The 20,833-nt window shown below is 33.9% G+C and overlaps 1 protein-coding gene across 4 annotated transcripts in view; it reads left to right on the forward strand.

Annotated features, from left to right (window-relative positions):
• LOC136032262 (uncharacterized) overlaps positions 1–20,833 on the forward strand; it is a 137,135-nt gene that overhangs the window by 55,156 nt on the left and 61,146 nt on the right. For all 4 annotated transcript variants that reach the window (XM_065712509.1, XM_065712510.1, XM_065712512.1 and 1 more), the window contains exons 4-5: positions 3,379–3,447; positions 10,010–10,217. In XM_065712509.1, coding sequence (XP_065568581.1) covers positions 3,379–3,447; positions 10,010–10,217 — 277 coding nt within the window. The remainder of the gene's footprint in view (positions 1–3,378; positions 3,448–10,009; positions 10,218–20,833) is intronic.

The raw sequence follows: 20,833 nt of genomic DNA on the forward strand, positions 1-20,833 counted from the left end.
TTCTGTCGGTCGGTGTGTCTGTCTGTCCGGTTTTTGCTACTTCAGGTACTTCCAGGTAAGCTAGGACGATAAAATTTTCCAGGCGTATCAGGAACCACACCAGATTTAATTAGAAACTGTCGCTTTCTCGATTCGACCATCTGGGACGGCGGGGGGGGGACCGTTAAATCGAGAAAATTAGAAAAAAGGAGGTATTTTTAACTTACGAGCGGGTGACCGGATCTTAATGAAATTTGATGCTTGGAAGGATTTTGTGTCTTAAAGCTCTTATTTTAAATACCGACTGGATCAGGTGACATTGGGGGGAGATGGGGTGGGGAAACATAAAATGTTGGAAAACGCTTAGAGTGGAGGGATCGGGATAAAACTTGGTGGGAAAAATGAGCACAAGTCCTAGATATGTGATTGACATAACCGGAACGGATTCAATATTTATGGGGGAGTTCAGGGGGGTGTAGGGTTAATTCTGAAAAATTATAAAAAATGAGGTATTTTTAACATATGAAGGAGTGATCGGATCTTATTAAAATTTGATGTTTCGAAGGACGTCGTGACTCAGAGCTCTTATTTTAAATCCTGACCGGCATTAAGCCTCGGATATTCCTTTTAAATCAATCTATTGATTCTTAGAATTTTGTTAGAGCTCATACCATATGAGCTCTTGGCTCTTAGCTCTTCTTGCCTCGTCACAAGTGCCATATGAGCTCTTAGCTCTTGTTTTTAATTTGAGTCCCCAAGCTCAAGTTTTATCATGAGTAGAGCGTAGTCACTACGCTGTGACCTGACTATAATTGATTTTATGTATTACATATTACAGTATACTTTAGGGTTTGGAGAGATGCATCGACAAATCTCGCAACTGCGAGGTGTAAGAGAGGTCTTAGGGTGTAGTAAAAATTCTGACTGTTTGAAAATATAATAACTCAGTTAAAATCAATTTAATACAATTAAAATAAACCCCATTTAAATTTCAAAGAAAAGTGTCTTTCTCATAATAGTCGAGCAGTCCAATAAATAAGCCTCCAGAGAAAACCTGACCAATGCAGTGCCAGGTACAAAGACCTTTAAAAATGTAAGTTGCCCATTCTTGACCAATGTGTTCATCAAACAGTTCGTGGTAAAGAACTGTAGTAAGGAGCGACCTGGCTCAATAGTAACCAAAACTCTAAAAAACGGAATTTTTATAACAATAATTACATCAAAAGAATCACATTTTCATGCTGATTTTAAATATATAAGTTTCATAAAATATATAAATATATATAAATATATATATATAAGTTCCATATAAATATATAAGTTTCCCCTAAAAGTCATAGAATCTTAACGAAAATCACACCATCAGATTCAACATATCAGAGAACCCCATTGTAGAAGTTTCAAGCTCCTATCTACAAAAATGTGGAATTTTGTATTTTTTGGCAGAAGGCAGATCACGGATGCGTGTTTATTTGTTTTTTTTTTGTTTTTTGTTTTTTTTTTCCCCAGGGGTGATCGTATCGACCCAGTGTTCATAGAATCTTGCGAGAGGGCTCATTCTAATGGAACTGAAAATTTCTAGTGCCCTTTTTCAGTGACCAAAAAAATTGGAGGGCACCTGGGCCCCCTCGCACGCTAGTTATTTTCCCAAAGTTACCGGATCAAAATTCTGAGATAGTCATTCTATTCAGCGTAGTCGAAAAACCTTATAACTATGTCTTTGGGGACGACTTACTCCCCACAGTCCCCGTGGGAGGGGCTACAAGCTACAAACTTTGACCAGTGCTTACGTATAGTAATGGTTATTTGTAAGTGTACAGACGTTTTCAGGGGGATTTTTGGTTTGGGGGGGGGGTTGAAAAGGGGGGATATGTTAGGGGAACTTTCCTTGGAGCAATTTATCATGGGGGGAAAAATTTCCATGAAGGGAGCGCAGGATTTTCTAGCATTATTTAAAAAAAAATGAAAAAATAAATATGAAAAGTTTTTTCCACTGAAAGTGAGGAGCAGCATTAAAATTTCAAACGAGCAGAAATTATTGCGCATATGAGGGGTTTACCTCCTCGTAATACATCGCTCTTCACGCTATAGTATTTTAAGTAATTTCAACTATTTATTCTACGGCCTTTGTTATTCAAGGGTCATTCTTAAGGAATTGGGACACAATTTAAGCTTTAGTGTAAAGAGCGAGGTATCGACGAGGGGTGAACTCCCTCATATACGCAATAAAACATACGAATATAGAAGTTTGTTACGTAAGTTAATTCGTAAATTACGTATATTTTTTACTAATGAAAATGTTCGTAAAAAAAATTAAAAGTTCTAGTTGCCTTTTTAAGTAATCAAAAAATTGGAGGGCAACTAGGCTTCCTCCTTCTCTCCTTTTTTCTCAAAATCTTCCGATTAAAACTATGAGAAAGCCATTTAGCCAAACAAAAAAATTAATACACAAATTTCGTTTTAATTATTTATGTGTGGAGAGCCAAGATCAAAACATGCATTAATTAAAAAAGGTCCAGAAATTAAATAAAAAAAACAAGTTTTTTTTTAAATGAAAGTAAGAAGCGACATTAAAACTTAAAACGAACAGAAATTAATCCGTATATGAAAGGGGCTTTTCCTCCTCAACGGCCCGCTTTTTACGCTAAAGTTTTTTACCGTTTTAAGAAGTAGAGTTAAGAGAAAGAGTCAAACTTTAGTGTAAAGAGCGGGCCGTTGAGGAGGAAAAGCCCCTTTCATATACGGATTAATTTCTGTTCGTTTTAAGTTTTAATGTCGCTTCTTACTTTCATTTAAAAAAACTTGTTTTTTTTATTTAATAATTGAAAAGATCCTAGAATGTTTGACTTTGGCTGACGAATCGGCTTGAAACTTTCAAAGATCGTTCCCCGAGACATCAAATGGATGTTTGGGGGGGGGGGGGTTCGGGGAGAGGAGGGTGCCACTAGAAATAAGTAACTAAGAAGCTCTACCAACACTGTTATCAATGGGGGGGCACTTGCTCATCACCCAATTTTTTACCCCTCCTTAGATTTTCGAAAACAACTTATGATATTTCCATTAGGAAATGACATTTTTGCGATTTTCACTATACAAAAATATAAATAAATAAACAACAAAATGTCCCCTCCCTAGACTAAAAAATGCATTTTGCCCCCCCCCTTAATTCCTACGAATTGATGCAACTACTTACCTACTCTTTTGAATTATTTTGCTCGTTCCTGTATATCATCTGGAATTCACCTCCCCCTCATACACACCCTTTTAACGTTATTGCGATTGTCTGCTGAATCTTTTTTCCTCACTTCCTAATTTTGAAAAAAATCGGTTTGTTTTAAGCATTTTATTCCCTTTTTAGGAAATATCAGTTTTTTTCTAATTTTCTAATTTTCTTTCTAGGATAATTCCATGTTTGTTCTACGAGTCAACACAAGTACCTGCATGTTTAGAGGCTGTCGACAGAAAAACGTAAGTATTCTCTTGTAGACTTTTATTATTTCTGGTACTTATTTCCTTTTCCTCCTTCGATTGGATAGAGAAAAACAAGGAAATTTGATGCAAAAATGTTAGAACAAACAAAGACAAGTTTATGTGATTGAATGTCAATTTTTTTATTTCAATTTAGGTATGGTTGAACATGTTCAATGTAATTACAAACTGTTAAAGATATGGCAGCTTGCGGTTAGATGTCACCCAACAAATTATGCTAAATAACTGACTCATTTGTTTCGTTTTTGTTAGCCATTGTGTCCAAACAATGCTTAACTCGTATCTTGAACACCTGGTTATATTTTACTTAGAAAGCTAATTTACGTAAAATTTACTTTAATCTAATTAGAAAACAGGTGTTACAAATCCGAGGCTTGATAATCTAGAAGTGGTCCGAACATCGGGCTTGAACCACTAAAATTCTGTTTAAGGTTCAAGCGGTACGAACCGATTAAATCTGTATAAAAATTTTAACTTAAAAGATGCGAGCTGACTTTAAAGCTAGAGTAAGCATAAGCGATCTTAACTGAGTCCATCTCATTTTCTCTCATTTTTCTCAGCAAACAAAACAGTACCGATTATCTAAGCTCTTTATTCAGAGTAACTGTATAATTAGTAATTCAATATTTAAACTACGAACTATATTATTATGATGTAACAACCAGGAAAATCTTGTAAGCTGCTGTTGCTTTTTGGGTCTCATTCATTTTTTTCTCTCTCTAATTTGACTAGATAGAGTCACATTAGGCATGTAAAATTGGCACACATAAAGTTTGAACACGCAAAAAAAAAATCTGATATTGAATGCATCTCATTTTTGCTTTCAACGCATTATAGAGCTGGCCAAATAAGCATAACGTTAAAGAATACAGATGTGGTAACTGACAGTTAGATGGGTCACCCAACATTATCATGGTGAATATCCGAGTCATTTGCTTCAGCTCTTGCTTCCGTGACTGTTGTGAACATTGTGCGTATTTCGTTGTGAAGGTTATGCGTTGCGAACGTTATAATTGTGTGAACGTTATAACTATGAATAAATACCAGTTAGTAACTCACACAGTGGCTTCCCACCTATGGTACGCGTAACCCTAGGAGGTTCGTAAAAGCCTATGTGTGTGGGGGTAGGGGTACGGGAGATATATAAGTAATGGCGGAATCGATATCTGGGCTGTTGGCATTGATCATCTACACAGCATAGTTGATGGGTTTTGATGGATCCTCATTCGTGGTTAATGAATGACTGTAAGAAACCATTGTGCGTTATATGTTGATACATTTTGTCAAATGGACGTATGAAAGTTCTCTTGTAACTTCTCTGTAAACAAAAAGACTAGACGTCACTTCATTTTTTTTTATCTGCAAACAGAGATAAGGAAAATTCAGTGGAAGTATCATACGAAATCATGTATCATATTGGGAAACATGGTAAAAACCATGCAGTTACTCAAAAAGTAATCTGTGATTGCATTAAGGTTACTATCAAATGCATGTTGGGTGAAGAATATGCAACTAAGACGGGAAAATCCGTTTATCAGACAATGCAATTTCTAGGAGAATTAGGGTTGTGACAGATGTCGTTGAATCTACGCTAGCAAAACTATTGAAGCAAAATCCCCTTTTTTTTATTCAAGTGGGTGAAAACACTGATGTTTTGAGTTTACTAATTTTGCTTGTAATTGCAAGCTATTTGAATAGAAATGTCCTTCAGAAACACCTGTTGATTTGCTACCCTCTCTCTGAAAGATGTACTAGTGACGACATATTTAATGCAATAGAAATTTGTTTCAACCAACATCAAATTGGGTGGGATTATTGTTGTGATATCTCTGCTGATGGCGGTAAATCAATGTTACAAAGGTTTGGTAGGTCACTTGAAAGACATAGCTGCAAATGTTCCCTGAAGCCATTGCGCTATTCATAGGCAAAGCCTAACTTCAAAACCCTTCCTTATTCACTGAAAGAAGTTCTCGACCAAGCAGTCAAAGTTGGGAATTATGTTAAGCGAAGTACAAGAAAATCAGGACTCTCTAAATAGTTATATAAAGAAAAAATGGATAGCCTACATGTCACTTTGCTTTCTCGTAGAGAAGTGTGATGGTTTTCTTGAGGAAAAGTACTTATAAGATTGTTTGAACAGACAAAATGAAGCACAAGTCTTTTTCAATTGAGTTGGATTCCAAGTCCCATGGTTGCAACTTGATTCAGCAGCTTCCGTACCTTAGTGACAAATTTCGGAAAATAATAAACTTAGTGTAAAATAATAGGACAGTTTCATTAACATTTTCAAGGTATCTGACAAGATTGAGTCCATGAACAAGAAATTACAATTTTGGGATTTTTGTCTCATTAAGAACCAGTGTGAAGTTTCTGGCACAACTTTATAGTTTCCTGATGGAGAACAATCCCAAACGAACAGTTCAGAGCGAAAAAGTACGAGTGGACAAGGTACTTGCGGGGCACGAGCAAGAAAAGAATATAAAGCCTTGGTGATAAAGCCCTGAGTTGCCTGTTCCTTTCCAAAGGTCAGTGCTTGTTGAAAGGGCATTTTTGTCTCATGCATTTATCAAGAACAAACATAGAAATAAATTTAATGCAGCTTAAAATGTTGGCAGATTGAAAAAAAAAACAATTCAAAATGCTCTTTTTCTTTGAAATTCCGTACACAAAAATGTATCCAAGTTAGATTTAGTTTTATTTTCTGACTTATAGGGATAACTTACAAAATGATATTTTTTATTAAAAAATGAATTAAAGTTAGATTTAATGTTGTTTTCTGACATTATGAAGAAACTCAGCTTTCATATATGTTTTATGTTTAATTTGTCCCTTGAAAGCTCAGTATTTTCTAAGACTGACAATAGTACTACGTGGAAGAGGTTACTCTATCATGAAAATATTGTTTGAGGGGTATGGGGTTTGAAAAGGTTGAGAAAAGATTGAGTCAAGAGAATTTTGAGGGTTAGAGTCAATATAAAGCCAATCCATCGTTGAAAGCACAATATAAATAACAACTTGTCTAGCTCGGTTTGACTGCTGTCTAAATTTGATTTCCAAGCATTGCAACATTCTGGCAAAGCGCCAGAATCAGTCCCACTGCATTCCATTGAGAGCAGGATCAGGTATAATAAATCAACAGGTTTTGAAGCTGACTTACAAAACTGGCCGTAGAGGCCATCAGTGGCACTCACAGAGCAGTTTGGGCGAGTCCTGCATATTTCCTCATGATTATCAATAAGAGCGAACTTTCTAGAATTCGCAGCTTTAGAGGATATAACTACGTGAAGTTATTTTTTGATTCGTTTAAACATACAATTTTTCTTGTCACACGAATTATCGAGGAAAGTAATGAAACGAGTGATGATGCTGAGGAAACTGAAGACTAAGAATTAATCTGTGTGGCTACCCAGAAGCGAAATGTGGTGGATACTGCCCTAAAAGGCTCGAAACCAGATATTTTTTCCTTTGCTTTTATATTAACGATATTAGTGAAGCGAATGAGCTGAGATGTCGGATTGCCAAAAATATTCTATTACTGGTGAGAATGTTACTTAAGGCTTGCCAGCTACAATTTTTAAACAAGATTTATACGGTATTATAAGGTAATTCATGTGCTTGTACTTAAATACTTGGTTGTATTTCCTTTTACATTCTCTTTCATCTGTTTTCTATCTTTTCTTTATTTTTTGGAGGAACAAGACTAAATTTGAGTTCAGTCATCACAAGATTGATTTGTCCTCATAGCATCCTTCAGTCTACCCAATATTCTTTTTATTGTTTAATTTTTATTTTTAGGCTGTCAATAAAATAGCACTAAGGATGCGAAACTGTAGCCCTGGGATAAGTCCTGAAAGCCCTGTGTTATATATATCTATATATATAAAAATAAGTTGTCTGTGTGTGGATCTGTGGATGGATCAGGTGACGTCATGTTTGTCCGCATATGACGTCTGAATTATTTCACACTAATACAAAATAAGAAAAAAAACTAAAAAAGGTAAAAACTACAAAAAAAACTAAAAAGAAAAAAAAACTAAAAAAGCTAAAAAACTAAAAAAAACTAAAAAAAGGTAAAAAACTAAAAACTAAAAAAAACTGAAAAAACTAAAAAAAAGGCAAAAACTACAAAAAAAACTAAAAACTAATAAAAAAACTAAAAAATCTAAAAAACTAAAAAAACTAAAAAAAGGTAAAAAACTAAAAAAAAAACTAAAAACTAAAAAAGAAAAAAACTAAAAAAAGGAAAAGACTGAAAAATAAAAGAGAATAAGAAAACTAAAAAAATATGAATAAAAATACAAAAAAATAAAAAAGATAAAAACTACAAACAAACTAAAAAGAAAAAACGAAAAAAACTAAAGAAGCTAAAAAAATAAAAGAAGCAAAAATCTAAAGAAGGTAAAAACTACAAAAAAAAGAAAACAAAATAAAAAAATCTAAAAAAGCTTAAAAACTAAAAAAAAACTAAAAAAAGATAAAAAACTAAAAAAAAAACTAAAAAAAGACTAAAAAAAAGGAAAAAACTGAAAAATAAAGGAGAAAAAGAAAACTAAAAAAATATAAATAAAAAGCGACCGGGACAAAAGGAATGTTCGATTAGCAATCAACAAAGCACCGGGACACAAATGACGACCGGGACACAGGGAGTATAAATGACGACCAGGATATAAGTAAAAAAACTAAAAAAACTAAAAAAAAGGTAAAAACTACAAAAAAACTAAAAAGAAAAAAAAAGAAAAACTAATAAAAAAACTAAAAAATCTAAAAATCTAAATAAACTAAAAAAGGAAAAAAATAAAGGAGAAAAACAAAACTAAAAAACGAATGTATATACAGACCGGGACACCGGGATACAAATGACGACCGGGACACAGGGAATATAAATGACGACCGGGACACAGGGACACAACTACAACGGGGACGCCGGGGGGCACAGGGGGATATAAATGACGACCGAGACACCGGGACACATGGAATATAAATGACGCCCGGGACACTCAAAGAGAAATCACAGACTGGGACACCGGGACACAAATGACGACCGGGACACAGGGACAAAACTACAAAGGGGATGCCGGGGGGCACAAGGGGATATATAAATGACGATGGCGACACAGGGAATGGTAGATTAGCAATCACCATCAACAAAGCTCAAGGGCAATCATTAGAATCATGAGGTATAGATCTGAATACGGATTGTTTTCCCATGGACCATTATATGTTGCATTTTCAAGAGTCGGTAAACAATCTATTTATATGCACAGACAATGGGACAGCAAAGAATGTTGTATATTCGCAAGTTTTACGTAGTTAAAAATATATATATATATATATATATCTATATTCACAGGTGGGACATAGGGACACAACTACAATGGCGCGTAACTAATATGGCGCGTAACGACTTACGCGCGCGGGGGGGCTTGGGGGGGGCGCGAAGCGCCCCCACCAACTAGGTGTTGGGGTGGCGCGAAGCGCCACCCCAACAGCTAGTATATATATATATATATATATATATATATATATATATATATATATATATATATATATTTATATATATATATATGTATATATATAGGAAAAAGTATCATTTGTCGGTGCGTGGATCGATCCCTCAGTACCGTATTGCCAATTAGATCGATCCACTATGCTACCACAAGGTCGTCATTCAGTAAGCCTTTGATAGAAATATTGTAGATAAGGTGGTCCTCCTCACAAACCTGGAATCATCAAAACTGCCCCTAGAGTATGAAGCGTCGTGTTTGGAAGCCAAGTTGATATCGTAAATATTATCAAATTCATAAGTAGGTTTTGAGGATATAATTTTTGACCTTATCACTTAAAAAATAACTAATGCATCTCTTATATATTTTGTATCCTAACAACTAATAATACTTAAAAACAACTATTAATATATCCAACATATTTTTTATCGTAACACCTAATAACAGTTATAAAAACTTAACTAAACAACTTTTAAAATGTACTAAACAACTAGTAAAATGTAAAATAACTTCCAGTAAAATGTACTTAACTAAACAACTAGTTAAAAAAACAACAACTAGTAAAATGTAAACATTCTGCATCGTTTGTTAGGTTCAGTCGAGTTTTAAGCTGTCGTATTCATTTTCGCTTATCAATGATGCATCCACGTTGAACTATTGATATCTTTTCTGTTTTAGGCATTTTTCGTTTGTTTATTTTTTATATTTAACTGGAAAAGCTAATAGACTTCAACTTTTTTACATAGTATCCTCAATAGCTTTCGACTTTTTATCAAGTAAAAAGTCTAAAAAGCTGCAACACTATATTGTGTATCAACTGTAACACTATAGTATATATTTTGAAGCATATCAATACTGATTTGTCATTATTGTTTTTGCTTATTTTGCTTTCATTATGTTTTTACTTTCTTAGTATACTGTTTCCAAGCTTCAGTTTTTGCAGCAAAATGTTTCTGCATTGAAGATCTTGATATTTGTAGCATGTAATTGTTCTTATTTCCTCAATAAACCCCATCCTTTTTAATATCTTTACTTAGAAAACAAGAGAGTGAGCCATCAGATTTTCTGAAGACATTGAAGTCACGTTTTGCTGTGCAACAGGTTGTCGACGGTTCTCGAATGGCTGGGACTATCAACTTCGACTATTCAGTTTTTCTTCTCTGTGCAGGTCTTCTAGCAGCAACAGGTCTTGTCGAAAACAGCTCTGTTATTCTTGTAGCCAGTATGCTTGTGTCTCCCATAATGGTAAGAAATGCTTTGTTGGTTATCAGTAGCAAATGCAGGTAGTTTCTGGGAGGGAGGTTATGGGGGATTAAAAATAGCTCAGTTGTTCTTGTAGCCAGTATGCTTGTGTCTCCCATAATGGTAAGAAATACTTTGTTGGCTATCAATAGCAAATGCCAGCAGTTTCTGGGAGGACTGCTGGGGTTTTTTTCGTCAGCAACATTTGACTTTACTCAGCTATTAGAAGACTGCTTGATTTTTAGCCTCCTTGGAACCACGAAAGTAATTCAGAACTAAAATAAATAGATAAGATTTTCAACGGAAGTAAAGAAAAAAAAACGGAAAATTGACTGATCGAAGTCATGATTTAAAGCGAACCGTCTGAGTGAAGTGACTGCAAACTCAAGGCCTGAAAGTCTAAGTGACTGGAGGGAGCCAGGAAAGAGCCGGCGAAGCTAGTTTTTGGGCTATTATGCTATGATGCTTTATCATGATACTAAAAGTATGCCCAGGAGTATCACATATGGGGGAGGGTCGGCGACATCCCAATTTATCTACAGAGTCGGTAAAAAAAAATATAGTCAGTAAGATAGGGGCGCAAAGTGCCGATATTTTAATGGCTCAATTTCTTTTATTTGAAGGATGGCCAAATCTTTTCAATTGGAATTCCTCCGTCGTGAGTAATTGGCTAAAGAAAAAGTGAATAAATTTAGAGAAAGGCGGAAAACATCCCCGTATACGATGATAATAAAAGTTATACTACCAAATTCAACATGTTTGAGAAGTCTAGATGGGTAGTTTCAAGTTTCAATGGTCCAAATGCTGTTAAAAGCAATCTGCAAAATAGATCATATGCATTTAGCAACTCGCTCTACGTTTTGTTTTAAAATGCTTTAATGAAAGCACAAATGATTACTCCGTTATAAGAGTGGGGGACTGAGAGGAATGGGATGGTAGTCTCATCATAAAAAAGATAATTTCTGCTAGTTTTGATTTTTTATGTCTATTTTTCTTGCATTTGAAAAGCTTGTTTCATTTTATAAGCTATTTAATTTTCGTTAATAAATATTAATTTTCCTTATATTTGCTTAGGGACGAATGCCTCATCGTCTGGCAGTATGGTATCTGACTAAATATATTAATAGTTTAACTATATTAATAGAGGCTAGATAATAGGGGGCCCTCAAGATAACCCTTCCAACTTTCGACCCATCTCAATTCTCTCAGTGTTTTCCAGAGTCTTTGAAAGGCCTATAAAGAACCAACTTTACTTTTTCTTGAATTGGAGGGATTCTTAAACCAACGGCCATTCGGATGCAGACCAGGACATTCAACAAAGGATGCGCTGACGTCACTGAGTTTATTTACAAATAAAGTACTTGACCTGGGACTTGTGCCGGCTGCTGTCTGCCAGCTGCTTGACATTAAAAAAAGCGTTTGACTGTAAAAATTGTCAAATTCTACTATTAAAATTAAGTTATATCGGAGTTAGAGGAGAAGCATCGGAATGGACCAGTCCTACCTTAACAACCGGTGCATTTACATAGGAGAAGGTCCGTTGAACAATATCGTGGTTAACTTCGGAGTTCCGCAAGGATTGATCCTAGGTCCACTGTTATTTTTAGTTCAGGTGATTGACCTAAGTCATGTCCTAAACCCAAAATTCAGGACTTCAGTGACTCTGATGAACTGGTGGCATTCGCAGATGACACTACAATGGCCTCCTGTGATACCGGCATGTCAGGATTCCAGAGTAAACTCAAGTCATCTTGGAGGAAACTTAAATATGGATGGATGTAAATCGACTTGTAATTAATGTTGACAAATCGTGTATTCTCTTCTTTTCGACGATCAGATCTGTTCATCCATAGATAACTGGAATTACTATTTCTCGAGGAACGATTAGGTGACTAGAACTGGTTTTACCAGTGTGTACTTCTGAACAAAAACCTCTCCTTTTCACACCACATCCAGGCTGTGGTATTGAAGCTCTCCCGAAATGTTGGAATGATCAGGAAACTGAAACACACCTTTCCACAAAAAAACTTCGTCTACTTCACAACGGACTTCTGAAACCACATCGTCAATATTGTGCAACAATTTGCGAGTCAACGTTTAAATCACACCTGAAGAGACTTGATTCAATCCATAGGTGTGCACTGAAAATAATAATAGCATGGGAGGAAGCATAGGTGCCCTCCAAATTTTTTGGTCACTTAAAAAGGGCACTAGAACTTTTCAGTTACGTTAGAATGAGCCCTCTCGCAACATTCTAGGACAACTGGGTCGATACGATCACCCCTGGAAAAAACAACAACAAACAAACAAACAAAGAAACACGCATTCGTGATCTGCCTTCTGGCAAAAAATACAAAATTCCACATTTTTGTAGATAGGAGCTTGAAATTGCTACAGTAGGGTTCTCTGATACGCTGAATCTGATGGTGTAATTTTCGTTAAGATTTTATGACTTTTAGAGGGTGTTTCCCCCTATTTTCTAAAATATGTTAAATTTTCTCAGGCTCGTAACTTTTGATGGGTCAGACTAAACTTGATGAAACTTATATATTTGAAATCAGCATTAAAATGCGATTCTTTTGATGTAGCTATTGGTATCAAAATTCAATTTTTTAGAGTTTTGGTTACTATTGAGCCGGGTCGCTCCTTAATACACTTCGTTACCACGAACTGTTTGATAAGTTTAGTATTTAAGATTATTTCAATTTTTTATAGTTAAATAGTTGAGGTGATTTTGCTCCCGGGAAGGGAGGGAGGAACCCGATAGTTAACGTAATATTAAGTAATTGTGGAGGAGGTGTGTAGTTGTCTTGGTAGTGAAGTGAGAGCTGTTCTGTGTGATAGTGATGAATCTTATTTTAATGGGTCTTGACCCCGATATTGTGACAGAGTAATGTCTTTCATGTTATTTTATTTCGTTTTCTTTTTAAGATAAACCCCAGTTGAACTTGAAACTTGAACTTGAAAACAAAAATTTAGTTTTAATGGAGTTTGAAGACACCCCCCCCCCCCCATTGTCATAATTTCCGATTATTTGCATTTTGGTCATATCCCTAGGGTTTTTAAACATGTTGACTTCGAGCGTGAAATTTGTGTCAACATCGCATCCCTTTTTGATAGTATTCTCCCCTTTTTTATGGCACTTGGTATTAACCAAGTGACATATAGCAATCGCAAATTATGTCGGTCTGTCTGTCTGTCGGTCCCGGTTTTGCTACTTTAGGCACTTCCAGGTAAGCTAGGACGATGAAATTTGGCAGGCGTATCAGGGACCGGACCAGATTAAATTGACCAGACCAGATACTTCTGAAAAATTAAAAAAATGAGGTATTTTTAACTTACGAACGGGTGATCGGATCTCAATGAAATTTGACAGTTAGAAGGAAATGGTGTCTTAGAGCTCTTATTTTAAATCTCCACCAGATCAAGAGTAATTGGGGGGGGGGGGGGGGCAGTTGGGGGACCGGAAATCTTAGAAAATACTTAAAGCGGTGAGATCAGGATGAAACTGGATGGGAAGAATAGAAACCTGTCTAATTTACGTGACTGACATAACCGGACCGGATCTGCTCTCTTTGGTGGAATTGGTGCGGGAGGGGGGGGGGTAATTTTGAAAATTGAGGTATTTGTAACTTACGAAAAGGTGACCAGATCTTAATGAAATTTGATATTTAGAAGGATCTTGTGCTTTAAAGTTCTAATTTTAAATTCGGACCAGATCCTGCGACATTGGGGGGAGTTGAAGGGGGAAACCAGAATTCTTGGAAAACGTGAAAATTGGGGTATTTTTATCTTACGAATAGAATATCGGATCTTAATGAAATTTGATTTTTAGAAGGAATTCATGTCTCAGGGCTCTTATTTCAAATCCCAACCAGATCTTTTGACGTTGGGGGGGAGTTGGAGGGGGAAATCTTGGAAAAACACTTGGAGTGGAGGAATCGGGATGAAACTAGGTGGATAGAATAAACAAATATCCTTGATACGTGATTGACAGAATCGTACTGGATTCACTCTCTTTGGGGGAGTTGGGGGAAGGGTTCAGTGATTTGGAGAGTTTGGTACTTTTGGACATGCTAGGACGATGAAAATTGGTAGGCGTGTCAGGGAGCTGCACAATTTGACTTGATAAAGTCGTTTTCCCAGATTCGACCATCTGGGGGGCTAAAGGGAGAGGAAAAATTAGAAAAAATTAGGTATTTATAACTTACGAGTGGGTGATCGGATCTTTATGAATTTTGATATTTAGAAGGACATCGTGACTCAGAGCTCTTATTTAAATCCTGACCGGCATTAAGCCTCTTATTTTCCTTTTTAAATCAATCTATTGATTCATAGAATTTTGTTAGAGCTCATACCATATGATCTCTTGGCTCTTAGCTCTTCTCGCCTCGTCACAAATGCCATATGAGCTTTTAGCTCTTGTTAAAGTTATGTTTAAAGTTTAAACTCAAAGTTAAAACTATTTTTTAAGTTTAAAGTTTTTAAATTTATAAAAATGAACAAGAACACATTTTTCGCACTGCTTCTAGTTTCATGTACAGTTGTTCAAAAGAGTGCCTAAAACCATTCATCGATTCCTAATTGTCGTCTTCACGTATAAAATGAGAGTTGATTTCTGATCAGCTTCAAAGTTCGGAGCCTTGCGCTTTGGATACAAGCCCACTACTAAGGGGGAAATGTAGATATGTTGAAACACTTAGGTGAAATAACGAATTTGTCAGGCCTCTTATCTGCCATCGCGGTTCAGCGGGAGGGTGACTGCGTAGTTACGGCTCTTTTTTCAAGTCTACCATCTGTGACATCTGAAACTGTAGGATTACTGTGTGCTTTCCCCATTGTTAATGAGCGTAGCTGTGATATCTCAGGAACGACTAAAATTATTAAGTTGAAACTTTCAGAAAATGTCGATTGGGATGTTGAACTAAATCAAAAGACACCATATTCCTTCTGGTTGTCAAAATGGCATATCTGCAATATCTCAAAAACGGCTAAAGGCATGTAGTTAAAACATTTTGTGAATGTCGAGGATGAAGGATGCAAATCTATTATAAATATTTTTTTATATATATTTATAACATTGAAAAATACAATAAAATTACAGTGAACTACAATCTTCAATGCTGATATTACCAGGAATTGTTGGACGGGTCAGGTGAATGGACAGGTGATTCATGTTCAAGTGCTTGTCTGTATTAATTACTAAAGTCGGAAAATAATTTTATTTTGTTTTCGTTTTTATCGAATTACCTTTTACCACTCTAAAAATTCAGTTTATTTCCGTTAGTTCTTTCCAGTTATCTTGATTACTATAGTGATTTATTTGTTTCTTGTCGTCCAAGCAATGAAAAATTGGAATACACTGTTCAAAATACATATACATTTTGATAAAAGTAAATGACGCAATAGGCTTTAGAACTTTTACGGTTAGGGGAGGGGCAAGGGGGCAGTAGTCAAACTCCTCTTCGTAGTAGTTTTTGTTCCTTTCAATTTCTTATTCTCTAATTTGTTTATTCATCTATTTCAGTATTTATGTTTGATATGATCATTTATTTTAATTTCTGTTCTTTTTGGATTTCATTTACCTTTTAATAATAATCTCTTGTGGTTTTGAGTTTGAATTATTATAGAACTTCATTTCTACTGGTCTTCAGTTTAATATGACTCTTTACTTTTCTTTGATAAACTTCTTTTTCGAAAAGTTCTTTTTATTAATATAAAAAATTGCCATACTTTTGTGGAATATAACTATTATCCACAGTAATTTGTATGTTTAAATTTTCAATTTGTTTTATACGATAAGCTAAATGAACTGTTCAGACACAAAATGGACCAAGTCCATAGAATAAACGGCGGAGAAAATTTAAAATTTCCAACTAAAAATTAAAAATTAGTTTGTAAAATTAGTTAGTAAACTAAAACTAAAAAGTTAGTTAGTATTTTCTTTGTTCTAAAGGAACAATCAGCTTTTACAATAGATTTCAAGAACTGGTAGTATTTTCATATGTTAGAGGGTGCGGATTATTCTTCAGCTGACTTTAGAATGAACTCATTTTTTTTTTCAAACTGGATACCACCCCGCCCTTCTCCATGGATGCGGCCTTATACAAAACCATGTTGTTATGCTATATAAGAATGTGAAATTGTGGGAGGCTTTTGGTTCTTTCCAGAAGATTGAAAATAGCGGAGGGATTTCAGTTTATAGCGGATTTCAGAAAATAGCGGAGGGATTTCAACTTTTAGTATTTTCTTATGTGTTAGAGGGTGCGGATTATTCTTCAGCTGACTTTAGAATGAACTCTTTTGTTGTTTTTTTTCAAACTGGATACCACCCCGCCCTTCCCCATGGATGCGGCCTTATACAGAACCATGTTGTTATGCGATATAAGAATGTGAAATGATGGGAGGCTTTTAGTTCTTTCCAGAAGATTGAAAATAGCGGAGGGATTTCAGTTTATGTATTACTGGTAAGAAAAAATATATAGAAGCTGGATGTCTTTTGTTTTGTAGTATATTATAAAGTGAAGAGGGGTTTTCTTTTTTTCTTAATAGAAAGGGAAGCTAAGCCTTGCTAGTATTTTATGGGTCTATTACACCCCATCCCGTCAGTGGGTTAGTTTTCTTTACATTTCGTATATAAGTATATTACTGAGTATATAATGTTAAAAATTTCGCTGTTTAATGATAAAATAATCGATGTGATTTATTGTTGTTTTTTTTCTCATTGTCCTTATTATTTTTCACTATTTATCCTTGTAACTCCATTAAGTTAAAAATTCAATCAGGCAAGTGTAAGGGCGTAGGCCTATTTATGATTTTTTCGGGGGTGGGGGGTATTTTTAATTGGAGGGAGAGGTACAGAAAACGTATCAAACAAAGAAAAGAAAACAGATATGATCATGTATACAGATGACAGATAAAGTGTAAACAGAGATAAAGATATATTACCTCAAGTCCAATTTATATTACTTACTATTAATATTCCACTTAATAATCCACTTAATATTAAAAGATGCAATCAACATTTTTCCCAAGTCTAATTTAATTTTGTCTAATTTTTTTCGTCTTAATTTTTTAAGTCTAATTTTTTTGTCTTAAGTCTAATTTAAGATAACCTGTCCAGCAAAGAATATTTGTCCAATCCAATCGGTGAATTGTCTTATTCATTTTGCCTGATTTTTTTATTCAGTGTCTTTTCTCTTCTTGTAGAGTTGACTTCAAAAGGTTAAAAAAACAAAGAAATGAATAAAAACAACAAACGGGTCTATTGCCGGTAAATGAACACGAAAAGAAATGAAATGAATATTTCGCCCGTATAGAATAAGGCGTTTTCAGTGTAGAGAAAAAACAACAACTATAAACTAAAAAGTATATATAAAACAAAACAGACTAACATAAAATACCTAATGTACAATTACTTAGTTTTACAACTGGCCGCTACCATTATAAAACAACAAAAGTAACCGTAATATTCATTCCTTGAATATTTCATGAACTGTTATATTCATTTTTTAGTGGAAACAGTAGTTTAAGGAGAAGATTCTTTGCTGCTCTTCATTTAACGCACTACCCATCTGACCTACTGAATTTTGTTAATTCTTGCTTCCTGAATTGTGCTGAATCTGACTTCCTGAATTTAATTTGTGTATTTTACCATAGAAATACTCTGTAGTACGTTTATTCAGGGTTTGGCTAATTTGACCTGTTATATTAAACATAGATAGCTGAAAATATGATTCATAATATTTATTTTTGCATTAATTTTATTTAAAATAATCTCCTTTTGATTATTTTATATTTTCATATTTTGCTTTAATATTTTAAGTAATTATTTAAGTAATTAAGTAACTTCATAGTTTATTTTAGTTTTTTGCTTTTTTTTTGTCATGGCTGGCCTGTTAGGCTTTACATCTTTCATTCAAAAGGTTAGATTTATATATATATATATATATATATATATATATATATATATATATATATATATATATATATATATATATATATTAACATATATATATATATATATATATATATATATATATATATATATATATATATATTAACATATATATATATATATATATATATATATATATATATATATATATATATATATATATATATATATATATATATATATATATATATATATATATATATATATTAACATATATATATATATATATATATATATATATATATATATATATATATATATATATATATATACATATATATACATATATATACATATATATATATATATATATATATATATATATATATATATATATATATATATATATATATATATATATATATATATATATATATATATATATATATATATATATATATATATATATATATATATATATATATATATATATATATATATATATATATATATATATATATATATATATATATATATATATATATATATATATATATATATGCCTAACGCTAAAACTGCAAAAAAAAAAATATTAAAAAAGGGCTTCGTCAAGTTGGCTTCTGAGAGACTCGAGTAAACAAAGTTATAACCCTTTTGCAGTCTAGGGAAGGCATTCTTAAATATTGACCCTCGTCATGATGTATGCGTTTTAGTCCAGCATCCGTTTTTAGTTCTCATCCTGTTTAGGTTCTACGTGCCTAATTTATAATTTATAATTAATTAATTTTATAATTTATTTATTTTAAAATTATAATTAATATTTATAATTTATCCATCCTGTTTAATACAAGGAAAAGTATTCTGTATGGTGTTATATTCAAAAAATTCTTGGACATGGTTCAAGGTTTCTTCTGAATAAAAAAAAAAAACATACACTAATTGAATCAAATCAAGTAAAACGACCAAGTCATGCATAATAATGTTTATTCCTGTTGCTGACTAATTAACAGTTATTAAACATTTGTCGGGTCATTATTTGTGCTTACATCCCCAGTGTATGAAAAAGGCTGTTCCCTCCTCAACGCCCCGCTCTTTACGCTATAGTTTGACTTTCTCTCAACTCCACTTTTTAAAACAGTAAAAATTTTAGCGTAAAGAGCGGGGCATTGAGGAGTAATTTCTTTCTACAGTAATACGGAGTAATTTCTTTTCGTTTTAAGTTTTAATGTCGCTCCTTACTTTCAGTTAAAAACACTTTTTTTCCTTTAATCAATATAAAAGACGGTTTCACCATGAAACCGTTTGCAGTTTCATTTCGAAATCTAAAACCGCTTTCATACCATTGAAACAAATGCTACTACTACTACTACTACTAACAGCCCACCGCAGCATCAAACCAGCTTTGGCCGGCACAGCTGCGTATGCTCCTCCTCTGTCCCAATCTATTCAAAGCACCCCTCTTTACACCCCCAGAATTACTCATTTCCCTTAAATCTTTTTACGACATCCTCCCATCCCAACCACAAACGACCTGCTTTCCGTTTAGCTCTTGACGGTTGACCAAAAAGGACAATCTTTGGCAATCTGGCATCCTTCATCCGCAGAACGTGCCCTAGCCATCTCAACTTTTCTCTCATTACAGCCCTAGAAAGCGGGATCGAACCACATTATGACCAAAACCTATGACGAAAACGTCTTACCAAATTAGATAACATCATTTTTGAGTTTAGGCTGGAAAGGGGACGAAATATGACGTGTACGACATGTGTCATATTGGTTCTCTCCTATATAAAATTTCTTAGACCACACTACCTTTTCATTTATGATTAAAATTAAATGAATATATTGAAAAATGGGTAAAACTTCTGATAAGAAAGTGATCTTTAAAAACAAAGGAATTTTTGTCCAAATAAAATTCTTCTGTTTCGACTTCACATCCGGAAACCTTTTTTTGTCAATGAGAAAAAGTACAGAAAAAACCAAAAACTACCTTAAGCCTATAAATACAAAAAGATTAGAAAAAAACACAAATGCTATGCAAAAAAGGAGAAAAAATGAAAAAAAGATTGCATTTCATAAACTATTATTGCCGTTCTTAATCAAGTCCAGCATGGCAATCCACACAAGAAAACATAAGACAGGGTAAACGCTATGTAATATTGTCTTTGAGTTGTCTTCTGATATGAAATTCTAGCAAATTGAAACAATCTTCTTGTTAATAAATTTCCGTATGACCTATATCAAATTGATTAAAATCAGATACAAATCGAAGGTCTTTTAATTCTCTTGAGCCGAAGCACGTTGATTTCTCACAAATTTTATTTCATTTTTGGCATTTGATTATGATCTTCCAACTTGTTTTGGGTTTGTTATACAATTTTTTTTATTCGTTATTCAAATAATTAAAAGTTCCAGCCTGTTTTTAATCACGCTGTTGTAAATAGGAATTGACTTGTATTGTCCCTCATTTTATTTGTATGTTCCCTTTGTAGATTTTTTTGTAGGTAATTCTATAGAAACAATTCAGTCCATTATACAAAGCTTCAGCGAGCTTTCTACTGCCTCGAACAGTATCGAGTAAACGAACTTCAACTTTGATTAAATGAACTTCAATTGTACAAATCTTCGGTAAACTCTTCTACCTTGATCACCCTTCCGACTTTTAGTAGTCGAGCTTCAATAGTGCAAAGCTTCAATAAGGTTTCTTCTACTTCGACCACCG

This window comes from Artemia franciscana, chromosome 10, assembly GCF_032884065.1.
Source record: "Artemia franciscana chromosome 10, ASM3288406v1, whole genome shotgun sequence".
Lineage (NCBI taxonomy): Eukaryota > Metazoa > Arthropoda > Branchiopoda > Anostraca > Artemiidae > Artemia > Artemia franciscana.